The sequence below is a fragment of the Nannospalax galili genome, unplaced genomic scaffold (assembly GCF_000622305.1).
Source record: "Nannospalax galili isolate Female #2095 unplaced genomic scaffold, S.galili_v1.0 scaffold409, whole genome shotgun sequence".
NCBI classification, from domain to species: domain Eukaryota; kingdom Metazoa; phylum Chordata; class Mammalia; order Rodentia; family Spalacidae; genus Nannospalax; species Nannospalax galili.
In genome coordinates, this window is record NW_008360308.1 from 1,365,150 (window position 1) to 1,386,816 (window position 21,667).

Consider the following 21,667-nt stretch of genomic DNA (forward strand, 5'->3'; position numbering starts at 1 on the left):
GATCTTAGAGAAAACCCCAAGACTGTTACACCCCTAGACTAATATAATTTCTTACTATGTGCAAACTATGTATCCTTATATTTACAGACTAATATCTTAGTCACTACTCATCAAAGAAACTTATTTTGCACCAGTTGGAGACTATTACCAAGTACCACAACTGGTCATACACAGGCATTGTCTATGAATTGCCCAGGCCTAAGGGACACATCTACAATGCAACCTCTACACCTAAGGCTCACAGGACATAGAACAGGGGTAAAGAGGAGGACACTAATGAATCTCTCAACTCTCATCAATAAAACTCCCTCAAGTAACAGAGGGCCAGGGACACAAACAGTCACAAATGGCCAAAACGTAGAGACTAGAGCCTGCAGAAGGCTGGTCCTTGGACGGGACTTCCATATTAAACTTCACCCACCCAGAGTTCAGGGACTCCCATGGAAGAGGGGGCAGAAAGACTGTAAGAGCCAGGGAAGAAATGCATGACCATATGGAAGCAGTCCTACGAGCTCCTGGGACCCTGCTCATATGATTCTATAGCAATGATGTCAGCATAAACAAGTCCCATGCCAACGCAGACAGACAAAAACCCAGCATAGAACTGGGGAAATGAACAGCATACCTCAATATTAGCTGAAGAAATATTGGCATCTGATTACTGGCGGATGAGGAAGAACTGATCTTCCTAAAACAAGGAACTCTAGATAGGCTGACTAGACCTCAGTGGGTGGACTTGCACTGGGGATACTGACTTGACACAGTGGGCCTTAACATGGATGACAGAGTATATGTGTTCCAGTGGGTGAGGGGGCTACGGGAGGGTGCCAGTGGGGACAGGGGTATAAAGATGATTGTTTGAGATACCCTGTATGAAATACACAAAAGTTCAATAAAAACAAACTAAAAAAAGATATGAAAGATAAAAATTCCAAAAGAAAATAGGAAATGGTTGGCCTGGGAATTTGGGGGGATATCCCCAAAATTACCTACAACAACATCAAAAATAGGCAAATAAAATTACAAGCCAAAAATTTTCAACACAGAAAAGTCTGAGTATAAATAAACACCCTATGTAATGATAGAAAACAGTTAAAACATATATCTGATTATGTGTTAAAAATCCAAAATATATAAGCAACTAACAACTCAATAGCAAGAAACTATAACTTGATTTAAAAATAGGCAACAGAACTGGGCACAGTGACGCATACCTGCAGTTCACAGCACTTATCAGGCTGAGACAAAGAAGGGAAATTTGAGGCTACCCTGGGCTGAAGTGTGAGACTTTAAAGTAAACCAAAATAAGTAAAAGACCTGAATAGACACTTCTCAAAATACAAATTGCCAATGGGTTTATGAAAATGAGATGTTCAACAGATAAATACAAATTAAAGCCACAATGAAATATCACCTTATACCTACTAGTATGACTATTAAATCTTAGATATGGAGAAGGGAACCCTTGTATATTGTTACTGAAAATGCAAATTAGTATAGCCTATATGGAAGAGAGTGCAAAAGTTCCTCACAAAGAATATATAGAAATGCTATATGAGCCATGTATTAATCACTTTTCTGTTGCTATGATAGGAACACCATGACCAAGAGAACTGATAAAAGGAAGAGTTTATTTAGCTTATGGTTTCAAAGGAGCAAGGGTCAGTCCATCATGGCAGGGAGGCATGGTGGCAGAGGTGGCTGGAGGAGTAGAAGCTAAGCTTTCATATCTTCAAGCAGGCATAGGAAGTAAGAGAGCAACTGGAGATTCGGCAAGGCTTAAGAACTCTCAAAGCCCACCCCAAGTGATGTGCTTCCTCTAGCATGGTCATACCTTCTAAAACCTCCCAAAACACCACCACCAACTGGGGACAAAATGGCCAAATACTTGGAGTCTATGGGGAACATTTTCATTTAAACCACCACAATCCAGTAATCCAGTTTTAGGTTTATGATTAAAGGAAATGATATCAACATCCTGAAGAGAAGTCTGTACTCTTATGTTCATTACAGCATCATTCATAATGGTCAGAATTCGGGAATTCACTTGTTTTCCCCATGGATGGAAAGATAAAATGTGATGTAGATGATGATAGGCAGGTAGATATTGATATAAATCACATATATAATTCAGCCTTAAAAAGAAACATGGTCATTTGTTCGTTATGTTAATTAAAAAGAAAACAACCCAGGACAACTATTTCAACCTGATCTCATTTATATGTACAGTCTATAGACATCAAATGCGTGAGGTAGAGAGTAGAGTGGTGACTGGCCGGGACTAGGGGGTAAAATGGGTATAGGTTGTCATTAAGGTGTAATGAGTATGTTGTGGAGATCTAACAAGCTTCATGTTAACTACCGCTAATGATTCCATACTGTGTACTTGAAATTGCTTTGACTGTGGATTTTAGTACATAGACACAATGAACATGAGAAGGGAAATATTTGTGAATATAGTGTTTAACTTTATCATGGTTATCATTTCATAATTTAAATACCATGACATATACACATGTATGTTATAGCCTATGCGAGGGCAGACTTCTGCCTTGGAAACAGGTGAAAATTTTACATCTGTAGTGTTCTGGCAAAAGTAGCTGATAAGAAAACAGTTCTATGCAAATGATCAATACCTTCCCCCGAAAAAGTTAAGAAAGGACATAAATACACATAGTTCAAATATTCAAAAACCAAAACTCAGGTGTTGGTGGTACAGTGGTGAGCATAGCTGCCTTCCAGAAACCAAAACTCTTCACCAAATGTTCCCAGTCTGTTGCCTAGTCACTGAGTCCATATCTGGTAGTAGTGAGTGTTTCCATTTTAAAATGTTAAGAAACAAATTCCTGGGTTCTAATTTCCAAAACTGAGAACATATCTTTTGTTTCATATGATCTTGGTGTTTGGCCTCAGACCAGTACAGTCACACCATCCTCTTGACGTAACTGGCCCTTGCAGATCATTCCATGTGAGGGAGCCCGCTCACTTTCACACTACCTATCCTTGCTTAACCTTAACTTTGTCCACAGCATTCTTGGTAGATCATACATTTAGTTTTTTTAAAGCTATGATTTATGTGCTGCTATGATTCAAGTCTCTCAAGAGAGAGGTTGATTTCTTGCTCAGTGCTGTATCTCAGGAGCTCTGAACACTATTTGGTTCATACCGCTCAATAAGTAATGGTTGAATGAATGGGGAAGGGACAAACGAATAAGTGAAATTTCCACTTCAACCCATATACAAAAATTAAATCTGTTATGGAGCAAAATGAAAAGTGTAAAGTTAGAAAATTTTAAGCAAGATAAAAATAGAAGAAAATCTTCCAAGTCTTAGGCCAGGCCAAGACTTGACATCAGAAACATGGCCCAGGGACACAATATTTCTAAATTAGACCTCACCAGTACTGAAACTTTTTCTTTATAATCCTGTTAAGAGCTTTAAATGTTTGCAAATCATATTCTCAGATCAAGGAATGCATATTGTAAAATATACTAAACATGTAAGCAGAAAACATATAGAGAATTTTAAATATCAAAGGTAGTGCTCAAATAATCCAAGGAAAAAGTGAACAGAATACTAAACCGTATTTTACTGATGAGGATATATAAATGAAGAAGCACATAAATATATTCAACATCATTACTCATTAGGAAACTGCAAATTAAACCCACAATGAGATATCACTCCCTACCTATCAGAATGATAAAATGAAACCCAGAGACAGCACCAAATGCTAGCGCAGTTTTTTACAGAACTCATCACTCAATTGCCGTTCAACCTAGCAACCACACTGTTGTGTGATGAGCACATGTAAATGAAACCTTATGTTCACACCAAACCTACAGCAATGCTCATAGTAGTTTTATTTATAATTGCCAAGAACTGGAAGCAACCCAGATGTCCTTCAATGGGTGGATGATTAAACAAACTGTGATACATGGAATATACTCATCAGTAAAAAGCAATGAACTATGAACAACAACCTGGATGAATCTCTAAAGAATTAGGCTGACTGAAAAAGCCACAGTCAAAATACATAATTCTATTTATATAACATATTTGATGGGAAATATGAATAAAACCAGTCAATTGTATCAACGTCAATATCCTCAGTGTAATGCAATACTATGGTTTTGCTAAATGTTGCACTGGGGAAAACCTAGTTGAGCCTAGGAAACCTCTCTATGTTATTTGTTACAATTGCATGTGACTCTAATTTGTTCAGTAAAAATGTCGATTTTGTAATGATATCAGATAATATCATATTGAATGTGGACTCTTACTCAAAGAATCTGAAGTCTTAAATAGGCAGTTTGGAGCAAAAGAAGCAGGCTGAAAACAGATGACTTGATAGATCTGTTGATCAAAAGGACCAATATGGGGCTGGAGAGATGGCTCAGCAGTTAAGAACACTGGCTGTTCTTGCAGAAGACCCAAGTTTGAATCCCAGTACCCACATGGCAGCTAACAACTGTCCGTAGCTCCAGTTCCAGGGGATCCGACAGCCTCTTCTGTCCTCCGTGGGCATTGCATGACACAGGTGCATTTAACGTACATTCAGGCAATACACTCACACATAAAATAATAAATATTTTTTTAAAAAAAGAATGATTATGCTGATAGTGAGTGTGGTGGGGGAAGGGAACTACAAAGCTGGCACTCCATGACAGCTCAAGTGAGAGGTAATGCTGAAGCCAACACTGTACCCAGAGTATTCCCAGGCCTACCCCCACTGTAGCAACTATATAACCAATCCATGTTCACTTTGTTCAAGTGCTTTTGCAATTTGCGCCATATTTGAGAATCTGATCATAAAATAAAGACATTTCCAGAAGTAATTTCACAGCATTGAACTCATTCTTTCATCACATAATTTTAACATTTTGTAAAAATGAAGAAAAATTTTCGTACTTGATTTTAAAATGTTAAACTTTTTTTTTTTTTGTCTTTTTGAGACAGAGTCTCCCTGTAGCCCCAGCTGTCCTGGAACTCACTATGTAGACCAGGCTGGCCTTGAACTCAGAGATCTGCCTGTCTCTGTCTCCTGAGTGCTGGGATTAAAGGCATGTGCCACCACATCTGGCTTAAAATGTTAAATTTTTATAAATATAAGCAAAAAAACAAGGTTTATAATCCTGGCAATAACTGGCTTGTTTTTCTTAATTTTTTTTCATTTATTTATTTATTCAGTACGTGCATATGTATGTGCACATGTGTACACACATATGTGCTTATGTGCTTCCAATGGCATGCATGTGGAAGTCAAAGGACAATTTGAAGCTGTTTCTCTCCTTCCATCATATGGGGTCTGGGGATTGAATTTAGATCATCAGGCTTGGCAGCAGGTAACTTTACCCACTGAAATGTCTCAACAGCCCAATTAGCATGTCTTTTCAAAACTAATTTTAAGATGTTTGAAGATCTGAAAATATATTAGGCTTGTGATTTCAATTAATTTTAAGTAAATGTTGATAAAAGTTTGATTAGATGAGTTTGCAATCTGTGTTTAAATTTCTACAGAAATTTAATTTGTTAATATTAGTGTTTTAATTTATTTGTATAATCACTGTCTAAATGTTCAGTTTAATATAATTTCATTAGTTTATACATCTATAAAATTGTAACTGAAATAAAATACAAGACTGGATCTCTTTTCATCTGTTAAATGTTCCCATTAGCCAATTGCAGCTCCTAAATCTGGGTACACCTCTGCCTGGGGGCTTTCTCCCTGACATCAAGCCACTTTCAACAGGATTAAATTGTCTTTGAAGCCTTTCAGAAATGATGGCTCCAGATTGAGAAGGAGGAGTAGGCTTACCTTATGGGGTTATCCATCCTGGACACAGTGAGGAAGGCGGCAAGGTTGGCTGTGTAGGAGGAGCAGACGATGAGGGTGAAGAGCCACCAGCTGCCCATAACAATGCGCATGGCCACAGAGTTCACAGAAGACTCACCACCTGTGGGAGGAAGGAACAGCGGTTGGCCTGTGCCTTCCTCTCACACCCATGCCCAGCAGATGCTACTCGATAGCCAAGGACACAGACTGACACAGACTGCCACTGTTGGTGCACAGGGCATTTTCTTGTAGGAAAGGTCCTCAAACCACTAATATCAGAAAAGACCAGAGGACCACAAAAGACAGAAAAACTGGTCTTGAACCCGAGTGGTGAGATATTTGTCAAAACACCAAGGACATAGTTCTAAACATCACAATCTTCCAGTTAGAAAATTCCGAATCATAGTGTTAAGAACTTCCAGGATCAAATGCAAGGTCTTTGACAATTTCAAATTCATATAGAATAAACTTTGGATTTCTGTAAATAAAGAATGGCTTCTTACCTGGAAGCCTTCCCAACTTTCTTTTAACCCAGAGAAATGAGATCTATCATAACACGTTCACTAATATTCAGCCCTTACTGGATGATTCCCCACTCCCTCTCCCAGGTCTTTCAGAAACCAGTGCATGTAACCTTCCGTCAGAAGCTGCCTCTTTGAGGCCAATTATTTCTCTTTGGTTCCTCAGGTGGTAGCAGAAGAAAGCTTCTCCCTACCTACTCTCCTTATATAACCCTGAAAAGCTTTTGCTGTGATGCACACAGGGCAAAGATTCACATTAAGAACTTTGCAATTTGTCATTTCAAGTCAAAATTGCACAATCCTGAAATTCACCCCTAGATCGAAGTGCTGTCAGACGTAGGAGACTGTGAGTCTCAAGAAGGGCTGGAGTACTGCTCACATGATTGCTGCAAGACTATGATTTTTTTTTTCCCATTAAGGATTCAGACTTAAGCAAGTTTCAGGTTTCATTTGACAACCTTGTGTGCGTAGCAATCAGTCTAATGTGGGAGGGAAAGAAAGCACACAGAACTCCAATGTTAATTTTATCTAAAGTGGAGAATCAGAATTAGAAGTTGAGTTCCTTGTTACTATTTTATTTCATTTCTATCTGGTGTTGCTTAGAAAAACTGAGCGCATCCCGATATTAGCACTAGCCTAGAGATCAAATAAAATTACATTTTAAATGACTGTTGTGATACGCATCTGAGAATTTTGCCAATATATAAACTCTTCCAGGCCCCCAGGGCTATCCAAACAACAGGAAACTGGGACGGTACCTTGTTGGACAAAGGCTCCATAGACAATCCAGATGGCGCTGTGCAGCGTGGCAGAAGCAGACGGCCTTGGCTGGGCAGCACTCTGAGCCCTCACAGCCTGTATCCGGTTCAACACGAATATGAGAACTCCAACCACGGGAATGGCTGCGGCAATGCAGGCCCACACCGCAAAATCAAAGGGTGCAAAAAGGGAGAAGATGCTGATTTTCTCCTCAGGCTTCTTGATCAGAATCCCTACTGAGTAGTCCATGTATCGCTTGCTGAAGTCCACAACGCTCTCCCTCTCTGGGGTGATCGTGATGGCAGAGATGGCCAAGTCAGCTCTCTGAAAAGCAAGGAAGTTCATCAGAGGGTGACCTTCAGGTCTGATTTCCACCTTAGGTCAAGATCTAATCTACCCTCTGCCCATTTGGTAGTTCCACTCAGAGGTACTGGATATGAGAGCTAGCCTCATGGGCATTCAAGGATATAAGGAAAACCCAACACTATGTTTTTATTTACCGATACTCCATCTTACAAATTTCTCTCCCCAGGCCTGAACACTCCTAGAATTTTCTTCTAGGTAATAACATCCAGTAAAGTATCTTCACTTCTCTGTGAACCACCGTTGTTCTTCAATTTCTTATCATTCTGTCTAGCAAACTTTACCTCCTTTTTTTCTGTGTGATCCACTCAAAATTTCATAACCCTGAAACTCACTGTTAGATAGACAAGTTATCCAGAAGGACACTTTACCATCTATTTCCTGCCAAGAAGCTCCTTCTGTCTTCTAGGCTAATCTGTGTCTTCTCTCTCTACAGAAAGACTGCAGGTACCCTCTCTAGCTCCATCAAGCCTCTGCATCTTCTATTATCCCACAATGAATGCTTGTACTTCTAAACTACTGCAGAAGTTATGTGGTTGTACAGCTATGCTGAATCTCATTAACATCAGCTATTGTCCTCCTAAAACTTGCTGACACAGCCAGTACCCTGACCTTATTGGCTCAAAGCATCAAAAGAACTAGGTGTGTTTTAGAATGACCAATTTTGACTACAGACCCAAACTATATGCTCAAATAGAGGAAATATACATACAATGACTTTATAAGGCTTAAAATGTGAGCTAGAGGGCAGAGATATATTAACATCTAACATATCTCATCTGAAATCTAACAACCCAGAGTAACGAAGGGGAATAGTGGCTGTGTCAGAGTAGGTCTTGTTCTTGTCTCCCTTCCCAGGAATCAAAGACCCAGGGATGTCTTTAAGAGTGTGGAAGTCTGAACCATCTTTAAGAGCTGAGGACAAGGGCCAGCAGGGAGGCTCAGTTCAGACAAGTGCCTTCTGCCAAGCCTCACAACTTGAATTCAATCCCTGGGACCCACATGGTAGAAGTACAGAACTCCTTCAAGTTGTCATCTGACCTCCACACACATGCTGTGGCATAGACATGAATGCACACACACACGCACACATGCATGCACACATGCACACAAGCACCCACATCACACACTCACACATACACACACACAAACTCAAAATAATAACAACTAATAAACTGTAAAGCTCAAAAAATTATTTTTAAAAAACTGAGAAAGAGGGCTAGAGAGATGGCTCAGTGGTTAAGAACGCTGGTTGTTCTTGCAGAAGACCTGGGTTCAAATCCCAGCACCCACATGGAAGCTAACAACTGTCCATAATTCCAGACCCAGGGGATCTGACAGCCTCTTCTGGCCTCCACAGGCATTGCATGACATGGGTGTACTTACCTACATGCAGGTCTAACACTCATACACATAAAATAAAAATAATAAATAAAATATTTGAAAAAAAGAAACTGAGAAAGAGATTTGGTAGACCAGGAGAGGTTAATAACATAGGATGGACAAAGGGCATTTCATCTATGAAGCAAGAACCAGAGGAGGGACAATAAAGTCAATTTATGGTACAGGGAACAACCTGTGAGTGGGAAGAGGACTCCCCCGAGAGGGGAGGGGAGGTACCCACAGGCATGCATTTCATAGGAAATAGAATTTTATACACAAAGTCTCAATTTCTTCCCCCAATATAGAAGGACAACGTTTTCCCCCTTTTAATTGAGGACAGATTAGGCAAATTAGATATTAGGTAACTTAAAGAGAAAACTTTTGAAATGTATCTCAGGGATGTAAACATGGTGCCCAAAAATGGCCAATGAAGGGAGCTGAGCTATCCCGAAAGCCCTGCTGAGGATGGAGACCGCTCATCCACATATTAATAAGGATAAGCTTTACAACTGCATGCAGAAACCTGGATGTACAAGTTGAGGGTAGATAACAGAATTGTGTTCACAGAGGATACTCAGGGCACGAAGGCTACAGTATCAGAAGGGCATAAAAACATCCAAGAAGGATGCACTTCCAATACGTACGCAAAGTAGAAAGAGCCATACACCAAGAACCATGTCTGATCGACTCCACATATACATAGGAAGCAAATAGATTAAGTGTTGGCTGGGAACGGGGTGGGGTGAGAGCAGCATTAACTGTAACTAGGTAAGAGTGCTTGCACTGGGATAATGGAAGGGCTCTGAAACTAGATTATGGTGGTGCTTGCACAATCATGCACACTGAAACTTACAACTGACCTGGGTGTTTGTAGCATCCAAATTCTACCACAATAAAATTCCTTTCACAAAAAGAGTAAGGGAACTTGGAAAGATAATGGGCCTGGCATCTCCCATTATAGGTTTAGAAAGCATTGATACTGTGTTTCAAGAGCAAGAATCCCAAATAGTCAGAAGGGTAATAGGTTTTTGCCATGGAGTAGGACAGAGGGTGGCCTGTAAGATACTAGCAAGAAACAGGAGTGTGGATACTGGAGCAAAAACACAAAAGGTGACTGGAGGTGAAGGGGTCAAAGCACTATAATCCAGGATTTTCCTTAACAATGGCAGAAATTGTCAGGGTTGGTGGCAGCAGTAATGTTGGAGAGGGAGCCATCCTTGTAAAGGACTGTAGGGAAATGATCCTAGAGGTCATAAAATGACAGGATCATTCTGATCCTGATGAATTGTCTTTATGCTGTGAGTTTTAACAGTGGTATGTTCTACAGATAGGAAGAATGATAATGACAGTACATGTATGTAAGAAGCTGGGGAATGCCATACCACCAACACATAGCAATATAGGTATGTGCACACATTCATTCACATTTGCACACTTACACTGACATGGGTGCCTGCTACACTTATAGCCTATTAACATAAGAAAACTCTCAACAGAACTCCTTGGGAGAGGGGGATGAGTTTCCTATCTCAGCCTGAGTGTAAGAGTGGTTTATTGAAGGCTGCATTACAGAGGAGGCTTATTTCAGTGAATGGGCTCTAAAGTAATCAGGGCAGTGGGCAGAAGAGGAAAAGACAGAGTGCCAGGCTATGGGAAGATAAGAGTAGACCTTGATATAGCAGGGAAGGTGAGGGGAAAGGACAGTCTCAATGTGTCCAGAATGCCAACTGCGGTGTGTATAGCTGGTCCCAAGGACCCATCTATGTGATAGGCCAAATTCAGGCACCTCCTAAGACAAACTTTGGTACCCCGCCTTGTGGCCCTGATCTGGGGACTTACCTTGCTAATGAGCTCTCCAATCATCCCATTCCAGGAGGTGTTATGGAGCTGGTGACCATACCTGCCATCAGGGGCCTGGTAAATCTCATACTTGAATCCCAGGGTCTTGGCGAGTGCATCCAGCACATCTATGGAGAATCCTTTGTAACGCTTGGGCTGTCCAAGGATGTTCTCAGCCACCATCACAAAAGGCTCTTCCTGAGGATGACAGGATGGACATTCTTCAATTCAACAACAGGGTCATTAGTATATATTCTAAGACATTTGCAGAGAGACCAGTCTGATGAATCATAATGTCAGATTGTTAATATTGGGGCTAGGAGCATAGTTCAGTAATAGGGCAAATTTTTAGCATGTATAAAACTCTGAGTTCCAGCCTTGACTGTAATAAAAATGATACTAACAACAACAATAATAGTGGAATGTTAGTATTTATCCAATTTCTACCCAGAGGCTGAATTCCTCTGCCCTTTTCTAAAAGCACTTTATGGACAGTCAAGGTACAGTGCACAGGAGAAACACTCCAGTCAGCAGGTCAGTATGGAAGAGTGGAGATTTAATTGTCCTGTGTCTGTCTTCCTAGCCTCTGCCCTAACCCCTAAACCACAAAATATCATGATGTATTTTCTTTCCTTCATCTGCAGCATTCATACTGACCCAGGATTCTGTCCTCAGGAAATGCCATCATTCCAGGGGAGTCACATAGGAAATGTGACATTTTTCATTCAGAATAATGCATGGCAATAAAACTGTGTGATATCAGATGGAGTGAGGACAGCATTACAGCTATGAGGCTGCGCTAGAAAATAAGTGCTGATTAATGGGCCAAGGTAACACCGTATGTCATAGGGTAAGACAAGATCAAACCCCTGGATCCCGAATCCACAGCTGTGCTGAGTTGACCCCCACAGAATGTATTCTGTGTCTTTTGCGGAAGGGGACCATGTAGAAAACATCTCAGCTCCATTCCCAGCATTCCTTCTTGTGTGACACTGAACATGAAGGGGCTTAATTAAAAGAGTATGAGAGAATATATCTCATGAAGTTACTTTTGTTAGAAAAATAGGATGTAAGGCTCATTCATAGTGGGCAAAGAGGGAATGTAGAAATGTTGCAGGCAAAGATCCCTGTGCTTGTGGAAGCTAAGGAAAAATGTGGACCTTGTCTGGACCAAGTGAAAGGGAGTAAATTAAAAGTTCTTCAAAAAGAAAGAAATTAAAAAGGAAATTTCATCCAAAGTGTTTCGCAATTGTTAAAGTGTATGATTCCAGGAAAACTATATAGAAATTTTATAACTACTGAACTGTAGGCATTGCAAACTTATTTATCACATTCTGTTCATCAGCAGTGCTGGGAGCTGGTAGAATGTCCTATATGCATCTTTCTGAGAAACCTGGCTACCTACACAGTCCTCTCAAGTTACAGCAGTAGGTTGAGATCCAGACAGAGTGGCTAAGAGTTGTTGGGAGCCCAGAGGCAGATGGCATGAATGGTCTTCCTGTAGTACGCCTCAGGAATCCTTCCTAGGAGGCCAAGAATCCCCTGAAGACAGTCTCTATGTTTCTCTTTTGTTCCTACATAGTTGTTTGGATGAAAGGCCTCCTGAGAAATGGTTCCTTGACATCCCTTCTTCAACCCCTTAATAACCAGAAAGAAGCCTCTGACTCAGAGACCTGGATGGTGAAGCTCCCAGGACATCCCCATGATCCTACCAAGACAGTCACCACCTTCAGAGTCAGTCCTTGGAGGCGGCTGCCCATGGGCCTCTCCTGAAGACTGCCATTCAGGCCCTTCTCTGAGTCCCATGTCGCCAGCTGTGGAGAGAAAGGGGGAGAGTGAGGAACTCCAGTGCATGCCTCAGGAGTTCCTTCTGAACTGAGAGCCTGAATTGGGCAGATCAACAACTCTCTGGACTTTCTAGAGACTCAAAGCTATCACCATACCACAATGAGAAGAGAGATGTATCACACAGAGAGTTCTGCCTTCTCCATCAGCTCACCTAGAGTCCCAGGACTCCAATATCTCTAAAATGAAACAAACTGGCAAGAGCTTGCCTTTAGAATGAATGTTTATGTCCAATTTTATTTTGTCTTCCCATGAAAGCCACAGCTTTTCACTAAGTTTCCCTTTGACTTCCCTACCCATGGAACCATCACGGGAAGAACCAAAGCACAAGAGTAATGCAAGTAACAAAGACGCCAGTATACAGCTTGTCTTGGGCTCCCTGCCTACCTTTGTTGTAGTGCAAACACTGTAACTTTCCCTGATATGTAGGTAGAAACTGATAGCCCAATAAATACAAGTACTTTGTATTTGCCATATCCTTTTGAAGTTCCAGGCTGCATCTAATAGTCTGACACAACTCTGATTAAGTACCCAAAGGTGATGAAGAAGACTCTGGCTTGGAAATAGCAAAGAAGGCATAGGTACCTAGGAACAACTTTTCCTCCCTGCATCACTAAAAGGCTCCAATAACAGTGACCAAACTTTTATGGTGTCAATAGTCCCCAATTATTAATTGAGGAGATTATATATTATATTACATATAATATATATTATTAATTAGACCCCTTTGACCCAACTAACAAGAGTCTGGGGGCTTTGTCATAGGGAACATTGGTTTCTGAGTTACCTCCAATAGTTCTTCTAGGTCTCTGGAACACTAGCTTGGGACATCTTGAAGGACTTTTTAAACATACTGAAACCTTGCTATATGGCTGGAACTTATGATTCAATTGGTTGGTAGTAGGCTAGATATGGATACTTTAGTTCTCTGGGTAATTCTAACAAACAGCCAGGATTGTGAACCACTGCTATAAAGTGGTAATTCTTAAGCCTCGGTGTATATACAAGTCACACAGGGATTTTATATGTTCTTTCTGATTCTGGGGCCTGAGATTATTCATGTCTAACAAGTTCTCCCAGGTGCTGCTACTCCACTGACCATCATTTATATAGCAAGGGGTTGATGGATCAGACAGCCTTAGACAGCACTTACACTTTATTAGGGAAGAAGCACAGTATACTTAGTTAATCCAAGCAGAAGTTGTACTCAACTGTGGACATGTGCTACTAGGGCCCTAAAGAAAGCTCCACTTTGAATATTTCTACTATTCCCATAGTTTTGACACCTGTGGTCTGTACACTAGACTCTAAGAAACCACACTTCCAGAAGCATTAGAGCCATTACATTTGAGAGATGTTACAATTCTGAGACCAAAATCAAAACTATCAGAATGGTACTTACAATCCCAGGCTGGGGGCTGGAGAGATGGCTCAGTGGTTAATAAGACTGGCTGCTCTTGCAGAGGACCTGGGTTCAATTCCCAGCACCTACATGGTGGCTAACAACCTTCTGTAACTCCAGTTACAGGGGACCTGGTGCCCTCTTCTGACTTCCACCAGCACTGCATGACATGGGTGCCTTACATACATGCGGCCAATACACTCATACACATAAAATAATGATGATGATGATAATAATTAATAATAACAGTAATAAAGAATCCTAGATCCAGCCTACAAGAAGCCTGGGATTCTTGTTTTCACTTTGGACCCAACATCCACTAAGAACTACTCCATCCTAAATAATAGGATGTTTGTCAGTAGAGAACAAATAATTTAATTTGGAGCATGGCCATGTACTCTGAAGAGTCCCACACTAATGCTAAGTGACTTACAAGACACCGCAATAAAGCAATAAAGAACAAATTGATATCTATCCAAAATTCCAATCAAACACATCAAAGGTATTAATGGTACCATACTATGGAAACTGGAACAGAGAGAAAAAATTGTTATGATTATTCCATTGGAGATCAAGAAATAGCACCTGATCTCAGTAGATTCCTGACACTAGATTTAAAATAACATGGGGGCTGGAGAGAGAGATCAGCTCAGCAGCTAAAAGCATTGATTTCTCTTGCAGAGAACCAGAGTTCAGCTCCCAGCACCTACATGGCTGCTAATAACAGTCCATAATTTCAGTTCCAAGGGATTTAATGCCCTCTTCTGGCATCTGTGAACATTGCACACATGGGTCACTTACATACATGTAGATAAAACACTCATACACAAAATTTAAAAAAATCAATCAAAACAAATTTAAAAATAAAATGTTCCCAGTTCAAAGTATAAACTCAGCCAAGGGTTTGATTCCCCATGCCCTTTGGGTGCCACAACATGGCTTCGGGGGATGGAATGGGCATGTATTTTGGCTGCCTGCCTCTGTATCTAACTGTTTAGCTGGACTGGAACTACTGAGCCCTGATGTGTGTTCTGTACTCCTCTTGACTGTGGATGAAGTCTGAAAGTCTCCTTTACCATCATAATGACTCAGAGAGTTATGATGGAGGCAATCTTGACTTAATGATGTGTCAAGGGGATATTCTCTCCTAAATTGGGACTGGATTCCTACATCTGCTGCCAAACATCTTTGGCATATAGAAGGGGAATCTTAACTCTTTGCTACCCTGTCTTGGAAGGGAACCTGGGATGGAGCTCTGCTTGGCCTTAATCAAGAAGACCCATATTTGGGCATATTAATGGAAAGTAAAGGCAGACAGAAGCATGGAATGAAGCCCTGGGCTGCTAGGGTTTTAGCTCTGCTGGAACAAGAGCTCTGTTCCTTCAATGTTGGCACTATGCAAAGTAACATTTTCTAATAAATTTGCATTTCCTATAGAATAACTCCCTATATTTGTAAGCCCACATTATAAAAGCAGCCTTCCTAACCCTTAGTCCACTATACTCTCAGTCCACTCAGTTTAGATAGCCATGGTACACTCAACCACTTGGAATTCCACAGTACACTCAACCACTTGGAATTCTACCCTTTATTATGCACATTATGTGCCCTCCTGATCTTTGTGTCCAATTCCTTCTCCCTGGCATTCTATTTCTCAACTTCTGGTTCTGATAAACTATGACTCATTAAAAAACACTTTCACTTTATAATAGTTTTAGATTTATAGAAAAGTTACAGAGGTTTCAATGAGCATTTCCAACCTTTAGTCTCCCCTGATATCAGGATAGAGATGTGTCATCTATCATTATCATACATTAGTATGTTACAGTCATCACAGCTAATGAATGTTTCACACAGTCTCCAGGATTTATATGCAAAGGTGCAGTGGAAGTGGTCTCCAGAGCCTTCATCGACTCAGACTGTCTCTGAGGTGGGACTTGCTCTTGCTCCCTGGAATCAGAAGCTGCAGTTGCTCTTGCTTATTCCCATCTCCTGGTTCCAACCTCGCCTCAGTCACCTTGCTCTCCTTTCAATGATCAACTTTTGTAACTAGTGTAGATTTGGGGCAGACAATGGTAGCGTGACGGTATGGAGTTAGGTTTTAGGAACCATATGTTCTAGTTGGCCTCACCACTTTCACGAATGACCCCAGACAGCCCACTTGCTATCACAGGACGTTAGACATAGAAGGCATCCAATAGCTATTTATTCAATGTATTTACTCAGATTCCATTTTCTTATTTATAAAATGAAATAAAACTATCTTTCCTGCCTACCAAGTTAAGAGGCTGTTAAAGGAAGACAAGAAATTTGAAGTAATATATCATAAAATAGCATCATATCTGCCACTAAGTTAAGACCCTTCTAAGAGTCAGAACCCAATAAATCCATGTGCTTGCTGCAAGGGGCTAAGGAGAGGAGGCCCTCATCTCCTAGAACATGAGGCATACTGCTAGCTTGACCACTGTCTCATATTCTGTAGCCCTCTAAGCTACAGTAGGGCTATATACACCTACTAGGTCTGAAGACAGAAGTGACCACAACTGAAGCCCAGGTCCTTCAAAACAGCTAATCCTTCTCTTTTAAGAAAGTGAGATGGTGTCAAGCATTTCTGCTAATATTCAAACAACTTTATGGAAGAGCATTTAAATCAAAGTGAACTTCATAACAGGGGGGAGAATAACCCACGAAGTCTGTTATCATTCTTATCTTTGGTTCTGAAAGTGCCTGGGAATTAAATTTTTTGTTTTCTTTTCTTTTCATGCCAACTTTCTCTCCTTGGCCTTTGGGCATCCTGCACCCTGGCGAAAAAAAGAACTACTTCAAAGTGAAACTCAGATTCTGCCTTTCAAACACATCAAAGTGCAGCCATGTTCCAGGATTCAGGATCTTTCACATTGAGCAGGAAGGCTTATTATTCTCTCAGATCAGGCTAGAGCCCAGTGCCCCAGGCTCAGAATCTGCCTATTTCCACAAAGCTATGTCTTCTGGCCCAAATCTTAGGACCAGAGTTGGAGCTTTCAGAATTTCTGAGAGGCCATTTCTCAAAACATCCGATATATAAGAGCAGGAGAGAGAACCAAATGAGAGAATCCAATTGAAGTTAAAATAATTACCAAGCTTGCAGCTGATCAGTTTAAGAGAGATTGAGTACTACCTGTACCCTAAGGGTGCCCGGAGCTTCCTGCCCAGAATACAAGGAGAATGTCTTAGTCTGTGGGAGAAAAAGGAGGCTGATGAGCTTAATAAATGGGAAGGCAGAAAAACCTTTTACTTGAAGAAGTCCTGACACTTAGTCACACAGCTCCAGATCATCTCATTTGTACCTAAGTACATCTACTCCAACTTCCCCTTGTATTTTACAGACAAATTTTGTTTATGGGATCAATGAATTTATGGCTGCAGACACCCATTTTTGACAGCTGACCTGTCAAGATCAGTGCCTGAAAAAGTAATTTCCAGCACTGTTAAACAGAACGAGTACTGCCACTAGTTGATAAGAGACGTGTTTTCGTTCACTGCAGAGATCTGCTCTACCCAGACCAGAAATGTGGATGGAGCCAGGAGTTTAAAGGAGATATATGGGCTTAAAATCTGATTATGACAAACAACTGTTCCAGAGATCAGCCAATTGGAGAAAAATTTCATAAGCCACTGGCCTCAGAAAAATGTATTTCCTATATCAATTGGGGTATTCTTCATGTTAGTGTTTCTTAGTTGTAAGATGTGAGGATTTAGAAATTTGTGGCCCTGTCCTTAATTCAGGGCTATTAACCCTAAACAGAACAATCTCCATTGGAAGATTGGGCTTTGTGATCTATAACTTCATAGCAGAGGTATCTTAAAGTATTGTTCTCTGCATTCTCTGTTCATGGGGAGCGTGGATGAAGACAGAAGCAAAATGATTGCTTTATAGCTCAGAGACCAGTTTCATTGTCTTGGTGACTCCTGGAAAGGAGAGGGAAAGAAAGTGGGAAGGGGAGAGGAAAAGGGGATGGGAAAGGAGCTGAGGGAAGTGAGAAGGAAGAAAAGAGAGAGGAGGGAAGAAAGGAGAAAGGGGAAAAAAAGAAATGAAGTCAAGGGAAGGGGAGGGGGAGGGGAAGACAGGAGGGGGAGGAGGGGGAGGGGAAGGGAGGAGGGGGAGGAGCTCATTTACTTCACCCCAATCTTCATATCTAATACTACCGAACACCACAATAGATCAGTGATTCATGTTGTCAACTTTTATGCCTGCTTGTGGGGTACTTTGGTGTTAGGCCTGTCTCAAGAAAGTACTAGAAGTGAGAGCTTCTTTTATGAGCATGCTTCTCAGATGGCACTGTCAGTGCTAAAGTCCCATGAGAATGATATGCCCTTATCAACCTGTGACTGCTATCATCAGAGTATACATGGCCTCAGGTGGGATACAGGCTTTAGTAATGATGGTTAGAATGTGTTGGTTTATCATCATGCCCCTGAAAGAGCTTTTCTAAAAATAATTTGTTCTCTATTATTTTCAATCTTTTGGCTACTTTTATAGGAAACCAAATGGACTCAGTGCATGTTTCAAAGGATCACATTCAGCCTTGAATGGGGGATAAGGTGAAAAAGAACCATTATCTTAGGTGAGCTTGAATTGGACAGCAATAATGCCAGACAACTGATAACAGTATTTCTGTTTTTCAGGAGATTTAGAGGATTGAATCAAAGGCCTCGATTACTTTGTCTTCTATAATAATTTCTTTATATATTTTCTTAAATTGTCATGATTTCATTTTTCTTACTGGATAAACGAAATTCCATTATATGTATACATACCACATTTTATTTTATTCATTATTTATTGATCGACTCATTTGTTCATCGATTTATGTGTATGTGCAAGCACATTTGTATATGTGGAGTCCAGATGTTGATTTTTTTCTTGACACAGGGTCTCTTACTGAGGATCTTACTGAATAGGCTAGACCGGCTAGACAGGAAGCCCTAAGGGTCTTCCTGCATCTGCCTCTCCAGTAATATTACAAATGTGTGCTGGCAGGCCTTCCCTTGTGGGTTCTGGGGAGCTAAATTCAGGTTTTCATGCTTGTGTGGCAAACACTGAGTTATCTCCCCAGCTGCCCAAATTTTCTTTACTTGTCTATTGATGGGCATCTAGTCATTTCTTACCAATTTTTAATAGCACCATGATGTGGCAATAACTCTGTGGCAGAGCTTGGAGTCTCTGGCACATACCCATGAGAAGTATCACTTGGACATATGGTAGTTCTATTTTATTATTATTCTTAGACTCTCCTATGCTGATTTCCATAGTAGCTACACTAGTTTACATTCCATCTAGCAGTGAGTAAGAGTTCTCTTCCCAACTCTTAAACCTGCTATGTATCTGACAAAGGTTTAATATCTGAAACATATGAAGAACTCAAAAAAGTAAACATTAAAAAAACCAAACAACCCAATTAAAAAGTGGTGCAAAGAACTAACAGAGTTCTCAAATGATGAAACACAAATGGCTGAGAAATATTTTTTAAATGCTCAATATTTTTAGCTATCAGGAAAATGAAAATTAAAACTACTTTGAGATTTCATGGTTTATGATTGTGGTGGCTTGAATGAGAATGTCCTCCATAGGCTCCAAGTATCTGGACAATCTGTCCCCATTTGGAGGTGCTGTTTTTGGAGGTTTTAGGAGGTGTGGCCTTGCTAGAGGAAGCATGTCACTGGGGGAAGCTTTGGGAGTTCTTAAGCCTTGCCAGATTTCTGGTCACTCTCTGCTTCCTGTGCCTGATTTAAGATGTGAGAGCTTGGCTTTCTGCTCCAGCCACCTTCTTGGGTGATGCCTCCCCAGCCATTATGGACCCTTACCCCTGGAACTGTAGGCTCAAATAAACTTTTCCTTCTACAAGTTGTTTTGGTCAGTGTTTTCTTTTTAATCACAGCAACAGAAAAGTGAATAATACAATGACAGATGCTGGTGTGGATGTGGGGAGAGAGGAACACTTATTCACTACTGATGAGAGTACAAACTCATATAGTCTTTATAGAAATCAGCGTGGGGTTTCCTCATAAAGCTAAAAGTAAATCTCCCACATGATCCAACCATACTGCTCTTGGGAATGCAGCTAAAGGACTGAATTCTTCTGTAGAGATACCTGTTCATCCATGTTCATTGCTTACCTATTCATAATAGCCAGGAAATGAAAACAACCTAGATATCCATCGACTAATGAATGGGAAATTAAAGTATGGCACATTTACAGAATGAAATATTCAGCTGTTAAGATAAAATTATGAAGTTCATAGGTAAGTGGATGGAACTGGAAACAGTCATCCTAAGTGAGGTAATGCAAACCCAGAAAGACAAATGTCACATGTTCCCTCTTTTAAGTTAATGTTAACTTTCAATTTTTAGATAGGTGTGTTTCAACTGTAAAACTGGAGTTCGGGAAACTAACAGGGTTCTTGGGGGTAGTTCATGGGAGGGGATATAGAATGTAGTGATTCAACTGGGAAAGAGAAATAATGGCTAGGACTGGTATGAGGTGGAGAATGGAAGTATAGGGCAGAAGAAGGAGTAAGGGGAGGGATAACTAAAACCAAAGGCCTTTTGAAAGAGTCATGTGGAAACCTACTATAGAAAAACCTATAGGTAGATAGGTTACAGGCCATAGGAGAAAACCTATAAATATCATTTGACTAAGCAGACATATTATTAAACTGACTCATAATGACTTAGTGTTATACCTAAAGATTAGTACATCTCTCAACTCTCACCAGAGGGGACAGTTCTTCTGGCAGCAGATAGTGATTATCACAGAGACCTACAAATGACAACATACAGAGAGTAAGAGACTGCAGAGTCAGCCCTGAGACACCTAAATCATACCCTCTCTCCCCAAGGCTCAGGTATCACGACAGAAGATGTAGAGGAAAGATTGTAAGAGTCAGAGATGGTGAATAAATTAAGGAAAACTATGTTGTCTCAAAACCACAGGACAGTTGTCCCACCCACAGTGATTGTGACAGCATGCACAAGATCTGTGCAACACAAACCAGATAGGGGACCAGCATGGATCGGGAAGTGAATAGGAAGCTCCAGCCCTAGATGATGATCTATTGGCATTTGACAAATGCTGGAAGAGAAGGCATCTATTTTCCCTACCTGCATGCCACCTAGAAGGTTGACACAATTCCAAGGCATAGAAACACACCTAAGAGCACTTGGAAAATACTTATTAGACTTAATAAGCCTTTAAAAAATGTAAATGGAAATAATACTAGAGGACATGAATTTGGGGGAGGAGGTGATAAGATGGGGGTGGAAGGGGAAAGGGTCTGAATAAGATCAAAATAAATTGTATGAAATCCTGAATCAATAAAAATATATTTTTAAAAAGTTTTCCTTTTCCCTCATCTTTGCCAGCATTTGTTATCATTTGGGGTTTTGGGTTGTTTGCTTTGTTTATGGTTTTGGTTTTTCCTTTTTATTGAGTTATTGTGATTTTCATATGTATAACTTGATGGCATTTACATCTCCTCCCCTTTCCCTATTCCCACCTTCCCTTACTGTCCCCCTCCGCCCAATTTAATCGACTCTGTGTGTGTGTGTGTGTGTACATATATATATATATATATATATATATAATTAAGGCATATAGAATCTTATTTATCTCTACAAATCTCGTTCATGTGTGGGTCCATCCCACAACACCAGATGAACATACTAAAGGCTCTCTTCTT

At 40.5% G+C, this 21,667-nt stretch overlaps 1 protein-coding gene across 2 annotated transcripts in view; it reads right to left on the reverse strand.

Annotated features, from left to right (window-relative positions):
• The window catches only part of Grid1 (glutamate ionotropic receptor delta type subunit 1), an 829,150-nt gene that overhangs the window by 137,549 nt on the left and 669,934 nt on the right, over window positions 1-21,667 (reverse strand). For both annotated transcript variants that reach the window (XM_008824432.2, XM_008824433.3), the window contains exons 9-12: window positions 12,414-12,515; window positions 10,702-10,899; window positions 7,116-7,440; window positions 5,819-5,957 (exon numbers count right to left, since the gene is read on the reverse strand). In XM_008824432.2, the coding sequence (XP_008822654.1) occupies window positions 5,819-5,957; window positions 7,116-7,440; window positions 10,702-10,899; window positions 12,414-12,515 (764 nt within the window). The remainder of the gene's footprint in view (window positions 1-5,818; window positions 5,958-7,115; window positions 7,441-10,701; window positions 10,900-12,413; window positions 12,516-21,667) is intronic.